Here is a 9,155-nt window from a genome sequence, read left to right on the forward strand (position 1 = left end):
TAAAAATAAATAAAAAGATAATAAAAAATAAATAAAAATAAAAACTAGAACAGCCAAATAGCTAAAACTAGTATGCATATAAATATATATATATATAAAAGGCTTTTTTAAAAAGAAGGGTTTTTAAGCCTTTTTTAAAAGCATCCACAGTCTGTGGTGCCCTCAGGTGGTCAGGGAGAGCATTCCACAGACTGGGAGCGGCGGAGCAGAAAACCCGGTCTCCCATTGTTCGTAGCTTTGTCCTCTGAGGTTGGAGGAGGTTAGTCTGTCCGGAGCGGAGGTGTCGTGTGGAGGATTTGGGGGTGAGCAGTTCTTTGAGGTAGAGGGGGGCATTTCCATGGAGGCACTGGTGGGTTAGTAGGGAGACTTTGAATTCAATCCTGAGTGGAACAGGAAGCCAGTGAAGGGATTTGAGAGTTGGTGTGATATGGTCATATTTCCGCACTCTCATCAGGATCCTAGCAGCACTATCCTGTAAGTACTGCAGCTTCTGGATCTTCTTGCTGGGGATCCCCACAAGAAGTGAGTTGCAGTAGTCTAGGCTGGAGGAGACCAGAACAAAACGCTGTTGTATCATCCGTAAATTATACTAACTTTACTTTGGCTCCAAAGCTAGTAAAGATTTTGGCAAAATGAGGATAGTAAGTTCTTCTTTTTCGTCCCTCTGTATTTTTTGTTTACATTTATTGCACCACCGGGGGTGTTAGTGCGCCTGCTGGTCATGAAACACTGCAGGAATGTAGCAGCAGAGTGTGTCAAATGCGGCCGCAAAATGATTGCACAAAAGTTGGAAAAATGCAGATTATGGGCAAGAATATTAACTTTATTGTTCTTTGATGATAAAAAACAAGACAAAAGTGCAAATATATCATGAACAAGAGATAAAGTCTCAAAAAAAAAATTAAAATGAACAGGCATTAACTAATGTTGTTGATACAGCTCACTTCTTCTTTCCTTTTAGGGATTTTGGGGATTTTACTTTTTTTTTGCAGTACTTAGCCTCCAGGCCGGACAGGAAACCATCAAAGCTCTCCACTCTGGACTTTTGTCTTTGCTGCAAAGTATCAAATGGAGGTTTTAAATGGAGAAAAGCTAGCCAAGAACGCACGTAATGTTACCTGGATCATCATCGCCAGACCATTGTCTTCCATGTCCAGCCCGACCTCGTCCAGCCCGAGCTCTCTCTGCAGCTCCTCTGCTTCCTGTTTCTCTCGGTCAGCCTAGGGGTGTCAATCACATCATTGAGGAACCTGAACATAGATTATTGTGTCTGTTCCGAGTGCCTCACCCTCCTCTTTCGAGCCCTGCTCTTCTTATTGCTCTCCTTAGTGAAGGCGGAAAACTCCGGGACCTCCTTGCTCCGGATGGCGTCCCGGATGATGTCACACAGCCTGGGCTCCTCTTCCTGGGAGCTGAAGAAGGCACACTCCATGATGATGTCCAAGTCTCCCTGGTGCTGCGTGTACAGCTTGAGTAAGTCTTCCTTCTCCTCGTCAGAGCCCTTGTATTTCCTCTCAAAGTCAATGATTTTCTGCCGGCTGATCTAGGGGACAGACAGACCAGATTGTTGTAGTGTCCGTCTCTCATCCACAGTCCAACATCCAGGATTCCTTTAAAGCAGGAGTGTCAAACTTCTTTTCATTGAGGGCCACGTTGTAATTTTGGCTTCCCTCAGAGGGCCGGCCGCTTGTAACATTCATAAAACAAACATACACGTAAAAGGATTAGCCGCATGATATTGTCATTTGATTAGCAAATGTATATTTAACCTACATCTAAGAAAAAAAAAAAATCTATGGATTTTGCGGTCCAAAAAATGGCTGAATTTTACCATAAAATGTACAGTAAAATGGTCACACTCAGGACAAAAAACTAAGTTGTTTTTTAAACTGGAAAAAAATCCCGGTTTTCCTGGAATTCCTTAACACCAATTCTCAATTAAAAATGTTACGTTTCTCGACTGATTTGAAAAATTCCAACACGAACCATTTAAACTCATCCAGAACATTCAAGTCTTTCAACGTGTTCCCCGAAATTCCCAAGTTTCCATGAAATCCCCATTGAAATGAAAGGGACATTTTTCAAAGTTCCTCAATTCGCACATTTTTCATCCGATCCAAACCGTTCAAACTCCAAAATATTTAGCCTGTTCAAAATGGTGTGCTCTCCAACAATAAAAAAAAAATTCCCGGATTTCCAAGAATTCCCAGTTTTCAGGGACATTTTCCCCATTCAAAATGAATTGGCCATTTTTCAAACTTCCACCATTTCCATATTTTTCAACCGATTCAAACAATTCCATTCCTGCACATTCAAACGATCATTTTTCCAAGTTCTAAAAAATTCCAGGAATTCGCAGAATTCTATTTTTCTCAAACCTTTTTTTCTGGCTACTACTCCTTGCACATTTTTCAACCGTTCCACCGTCAAATCATTCCTCTTATTCAGGACAAAAATCCAAGCTGTTTTTTAAACTGGAAAAATTCCCGGTTTTCCCGAAATTCCTTAACACCAATTCTCAATTAAAAATGTTACATTTCTCGACTGATTTGAAAAATTCCAACACTAACCATTTCAACTCATTCAGAACATTCAAGTATTTTAACATTTTCCAAAAAATGCCTGCTTTTTCCGAAATTCCTAAATTTCCATGAAATTCCCATTGAAATGAAAGGGACATTTTTCAAAGTTCCACAATTCCCACATTTTTCCTCCGATTCAAACCGTTCCAACTCCAAAATATTCAGCCTGTTCAGATTGGTGTGCTCTCCTTCAACAATTTTTAAAAAATTCCCGGATTTCCAAGAATTCCCAGTTTTCAGGGACATTTTCCCCATTCAAAATGAATTGTCCATTTTTTTAAACTTCCACAATTCCCACATTTTTTAACCTATGCAAACCATTCCGACATTCCAACATGTCTCACATTCATACTACATTCCGTCAGCGTTTCAGTTCAACTTCAGCATTGACGCATTCACACGCAATTCCTTCAGTAATTGCCTCATCTAATTGATGAAAGTTATTTCCAAGCTTTCAAAATGATGTGGTACCTTAAGTTTGACACCTGTGCTCTAAAGACTTACCTTGGGGAAGATCAGCCTCCAGTAGTCGCTCCAGCAGCGGTCCTGACTCAGGGCATCCGACTCTTCACACACCAAGCCCTGCTCGTCATAAATGGCCCTCTGCTCCTCGTCACTCAGCACGGCATACACCTTTCCTAACAACTGCAAGAGCACATGACAAACAGGTGAGCATGTGCTTTTTGGTCCTTCAGTTGCTAGTAATGTGATCTAGCAAACTTAAAACATCATCCAAAGACTGTTGCTGTTAATGTGGATATACTATGATGTGTTCTAGCAAACTTAAAAACATTATCCAAAGACTATCACAAACATGTTTTTAAATAAATACGCAGAAATATTACTGCAGCTGTCAAGACTATGTACCTAATGAAGTGCCCAGTGTTGCTTAAAGGCCTACTGAAAGCCACTACTACCGACTACGCAGTCTGATAGTTTATATATCAATGATGAAATCTTAACATTGCAACACATGCCAATACTGCCGGGTTAACTTATAAAGTGCAATTTTAAATTTCCCGCTAAACTTCCGGTTGAAAACGCCTTTGGATGATGACGTATGCGCGTGACGTAGCCAGTGAAACAGAAGTATCGGTACCCCATTGAATCCAATACAAAATAGCTGTGTTTTAATTTCATAATTCCACAGTATTCTGGACATCTGTGTTGGTGAATCTTTTGCAATTTGTTTAATGAACAATGAAGACTGCAAAGAAGAAAGTTGTAGGTGGGAACGGTGTATTAGCGGCTGGCTGTAGCAACACAACCAGGAGGACTTTGACTCGGATAGCAGACGCGCTAGCCGACGCTAGCCACCGACCGCACGGATGATCGTGGTGAAGTCCTTCGTCCTTCCGTCAATCGCTGGAACGCAGGTGAGCACGGGTGTTGATGAGCAGATGAGGGCTGGCTGGCGTAGGTGGAGCACTAATGTTTTTATCATAGCTCTGTGAGGTCCCGTTATACTAAGTTAGCTTCAATGGCGTCGTTAGCAACAGCATTTTTAAGCTTCGCCAAGCTGGAAAGCATTAACCGTGTATTAACATGTCCATGGTTTAATAGTATTGTTGATTTTCTGTCTATCCTTCCAGTCAGGGGTTTATTTCTATCTGCATTTGAGCCCGATGCTATCACGTTAGCTCCCTAGCTAAGTTAGCTTCAATGGCGTCGTTAGCAACAGCATTGTTAACCTTCGCCAGGCTGGAAAGCATTAACCGTGTATTTACATGTCCATGGTTTAATAGTATTGTTGATCTTCTGTCTATCCTTCCAGTCAGGGATTTATTTATTTTGTTTCTATATGCAGTTAAGCACGATGCTATCACGTTAGCTCCGTAGCTAAAGTGTTTCGTCGATGTATTGTCGTGGAGATAAAAGTCACTGTGAATGTCCATTTGGCGTTCTCGACTCTCATTTTCAAGAGGATATAATATCCGAGGTGGTTTAAAATACAAATCCGTGATCCACAATAGAAAAAGGAGAGAGTGTGGAATCCAATGAGCCAGCTTGTACCTAAGTTACGGTCAGAGCGAAACAAGATATGTCTTGCACTGCATTCTAGTCCGTCACTCTAACGTTCCTCATCCACAAATCTTTCATCCTCGCTCAAATTAATGGGGTAATCGTCGCTTTCTCGTCCGAATCGCTCTAGCCGCATTGAAAATAATAGGAAAATATGAGGAGGCGATCAACTGACTACGTCACGCTACTTCCGGTAGGGGCAAGGCTTTTTTTTTTTATCAGCGACCAAAATTTGCGAATTTTATCGTCGTTCTATACTAAATCCTTTCAGCAAAAATATGGCAATATCGCGAAATGATGCTATCCCCGTTTAAATAAATAAAAATAATTTCAGTAGGCCTTTAAGCCTGCTCTAAATGTGTGTTTAGCAGGGTTAAACATGTTAATATTCAGGTTAAATATAAAAGTCACTATAAACTGGACTCTCAGAAGTGGCACCAACAGGAGTGAGCTGTGTAGTTTATGCTATGAAGCTCGTAGCTAAGAAGTGTATGTGCAGGCAGGAAGAGCTTGGTTACCTGGAACTTCTCAGTGGCATGGGGGTCTTCAGGTGCGCGGTCAGGGTGCACCTTCAGAGACAACTTGTAGTAGCCTCTGCGGATCTCTGCCTCCGTGGCCTCCTTGTTGACGCCGAGCACCTCGTACAAGCCCCCCGCCTTCAACAGCTCCTGACACCGCTCCAGCAAACCCATCCTGTCGACGCTTGGTTTCGTCACACTCTCCTAAATGAGTTCGATAATGTCAGTTTTTAGCCTTCTTTGTCTGCACATTCACTTCAGTCTGTCTGCTACTCTTGTTGTTTGGCGCGCTCGTCTGTCACACACATCCGCATGTAGACGAACGTGCTGACGTAATAGTCATACGTAATGTTCTATTGGTTACAGCGACCTTTGACGTCATGTAGACGCGACATACCCTCTTTTGACGGATTTTTTAAATTTCATATTTTATTTTTATAAACCTTTATTTATAATAAGCAACATTTACATACAAGTAAAAAAAAATTAAAACAAGTACAAAAATTGTTCAAAACAGCGCCAGGGGGTTGCAAACTCAATAAAGTAACTAAAATTGAATGCAAAAAAATGTACATGTTTGATTGATTAATTGAAGCTTTTATTAGTAGATTGCACAGTACAGTACATATTCCGTGCAATTGACCACTAAATGGTAACACCCCAATAAGTTTTTCAACTTGTTTAAGTCGGGGTTCACGTAATCAATTCAAGGGTCACCAACCTTTTTTAAACCAAGAGCTACTTCTTGGGTACTGATTAATGCGAAGAGCTACCAGTTTGATACACACTTAAATAAATTGCCAGAAATAGCCAATTTGCTCAATTTACCTTTAACTCTATGTTATTATTAATAATTAATGATATTTACACTTAATTGATCGGTTTAAAATAGGAGAAAACACGAAAAAAATGACAATTAAATTTTGAAACATAGTTTATCTTCAATTTCGACTCTTTAAAATTCAAAATTCAACCGAAAAAAAAGAAGAGAAAAAACAGCTAATTCGAATCTTTTGGAAAAAATTTAAAAAAGAATTTATGGAACATCATTAGTAATTTTTCCTGATTAAGAGAAATTTTAGAATTTTGATGACATGTTTTAAATAGGTTAAAATCCAATCTACACTTTGTTAGAATATATAACAAATTGGACCAAGCTATATTTCTAACAAAGACAAATCATTATTTGTTCTAGATTTTCCAGAACAAACATTTTAAAAGAAATTCAAAAGAATTTGAAATAAAATTTCAATTTGATTCTACAGATTTTCTAGATATAATAATAATTTTTTTGAATTTTAATCATAATAAGTTTGAAGAAATATTTCACAAATATTCTTCGTCGAAAAAACAGAAGCTAAAATGAAGAATTAAACTAAAATGTATGTATTATTCTTTACAATAAAAAAAATAAATTTACTTGAACATTGATTTAAATTGTCAGGAAAGAAGAGGAAGGAATTTAAAAGGTAAAAAGGTATATGTGTTTAAAAATCCTAAAATAATTTTTAAGGTGGTATTTTTTCTCTAAAATTGTCTTTCTGAAAGTTATAAGAAGCAAAGTAAAAAAATTAATGAATGTATTCAAACAAGTGAAGACCAAGTCTTTAAAATATTTTCTTGGATTTTCAAATTCTATTTGAGTTTTGTCTCTCTTGGAATTAAAAATGTCGGGCAAAGCGAGACCAGCTTGCTAGTAAATAAATACAATTTAAAAAATAGAGGCAGCTCACTGGTAAGTGCTGCTATTTGAGCTATTTTTAGAACAGGCCAGCGGGCTACTCATCTGGTCCTTACGGGCTACCTGGTGCCCGCGGGCACCGCGTTGGTGACCCTTGGTGTATAGGCTCACACAAGTTCCATAAATAATCCAAATTTGGAGCTCATCATCATAGTTTCCACAGCATTTTAGTTGTTAGAGGTAAAAAAAAAATCGTTTTAAAGGCTAAAAAACAGGTCGGGTATTGAGAACCTTACATTTATGAATATATAACTTAGCCCAGTGTTTTTCAACCACTGTGCCGTGGCACACTAGTGTGCCGTGAGATGCAGTCTGGTGTGCCGTTGCCGATTATCTAATTTCACCTATTTGGGTTAAAAATATTTTTGCAAACCAGTAATTATAGTCTGCAAATGATGTGTTGTTGTTGAGTGTTGATGCTGTCTAGAGATATATATATATATATATATATATATATATATATATATATATATATATATATATATATATATATATATATATATATATATATATATATATATATATAATAATAATAACTGGGATTTATATAGCGCTTTTCTAAGTACCCAAAGTCGCTTTACATGTTAAAAACCCATCATTCATTCACACCTAGTGGTGGTAAGCTACTTTCGTAGCCACAGCTGCCCTGGGGTAGACTGACGGAAGCGTGGCTGCCAATTTGCGCCTACGGCCCCTCCGACCACCACCTATCATTCATTCAACATTCATTCACCGGTGTGAGCGGCACCGGGGGCAAGGGTGAAGTGTCCTGCCCAAGGACACAACGGCATGGTAAGAGGCGGGGAGCGAACCTGCAACCCTCAGGTTTCTGACACGGGCGCTCTACCCACTACGCCATGACGCCCCTTGATATATATGTGTATATATATATATATATATATATATATATATATATATATGTATATATATATATATATATATATATATATATATGTATATATATATATATATGTATATATATATATATATATATATATATGTATATATATATATATATATATGTATATGTATATATAATATATATGTATATATATATATATATGTATATATATATGTATATATATATATATATATATGTATATGTATATATATATATATATATATGTATATATATATATATATATATATTTATATATGTGTATATATATATATATATATATATACATATATACATATATATATATATATATATACATATATACATATATATATATATATATATATATATATATATATATATATATATATATATATATATATATATATATATATATATATATATATATATATATATATATATATATATATATATATTCTAAAATTGAGGTGAAATGATTGCAACTTACCATATTTTCTTTACATTTTAGTTAACAACATTTTTTTAAATAAAATGCTCTAAAAAATGGTGTAATAATAGTATTGACTGTTAGAATCGGCCCTCTGGGGCCAAACATAACTGCCATGTGGCCCTCAGTGAAAACCACTTTGATACCTCTGACCTATTGAGTCCAGCATTTTGGACTTTCTCCCAAAAAAAAAAAAAAAAAAGAACCAACATGAGATAATTGACAGAAAAGTAAGGACGCACCACTGATGGAACGACACTTCCTGGTAGATCATAGCACTTAGCAGGCATCCAATCAGAAAAGTCATAGGTTATCTTCTCCAATTCCGCTCATAGCCACTAGGAGGCACAGTTCCATAGTGTCAGAGATGTGCTCTAGTTTGCTTAGAAATGACCTACATACTTTTGTATATAATACAGCAGGGGTGTGTCAGCAAGACCTTCTCTACTGGCCTAACATAACCAGAAATCATCATCAGAATTAAAGATAAAAATAACTTTTAATTTACTTTCCCTAAATATCTAAAATTATTCTCTTCATGTCATATTATGCTCCTTCCTGCGCTGTTGTTTTTAGGTTAGAGTTTGTATCCAATCAGAATTCAGCTATCTTATGTTGCCATGCTGTACCAAATCTGCCTTCAGAATCAACAATGTCCGTGCACTGTAAGTGAACGGACACATACAGTTGATAGACAATTGCCATAGCCAATCAGATCACGAGCTGTTGTCAGTAAGGCCTTACATTGAACATGACATTTACGCCTCCTGTGATAGGATACTCACTGGTTTGAGCCGCGGCGTTGCTATGCGGATCAGCAGAGCCACACCCGGGTAACGTTAGCGGGTGAATTTAATGTAGCTACTTTTTTAACCTGCAAAGACGGAGAATTGACTAGGTGGCAGATATATATTTGCAAGGCCAT

The 9,155-nt window shown here is 37.3% G+C and overlaps 1 protein-coding gene across 1 annotated transcript; it reads right to left on the minus strand.

Annotated features, from left to right (window-relative positions):
* Positions 1-802: 802 nt before the first annotated feature.
* Positions 803-5,493, minus strand: dnajc9 (DnaJ (Hsp40) homolog, subfamily C, member 9). The gene is made up of 5 exons (XM_062057814.1): positions 5,123-5,493; positions 3,087-3,227; positions 1,289-1,543; positions 1,119-1,220; positions 803-1,054 (listed from the first exon to the last, which is right to left on the minus strand). The coding sequence occupies exons 1-5, from the start codon at positions 5,294-5,296 to the stop codon at positions 941-943; spliced, it is 786 nt and encodes a 261-aa protein (XP_061913798.1). The 5' UTR covers positions 5,297-5,493; the 3' UTR covers positions 803-940.
* Between the last annotated feature and the right edge of the window lie 3,662 nt (positions 5,494-9,155).

Source organism: Entelurus aequoreus, linkage group LG09 (genome assembly GCF_033978785.1).
Source record: "Entelurus aequoreus isolate RoL-2023_Sb linkage group LG09, RoL_Eaeq_v1.1, whole genome shotgun sequence".
NCBI classification, from domain to species: domain Eukaryota; kingdom Metazoa; phylum Chordata; class Actinopteri; order Syngnathiformes; family Syngnathidae; genus Entelurus; species Entelurus aequoreus.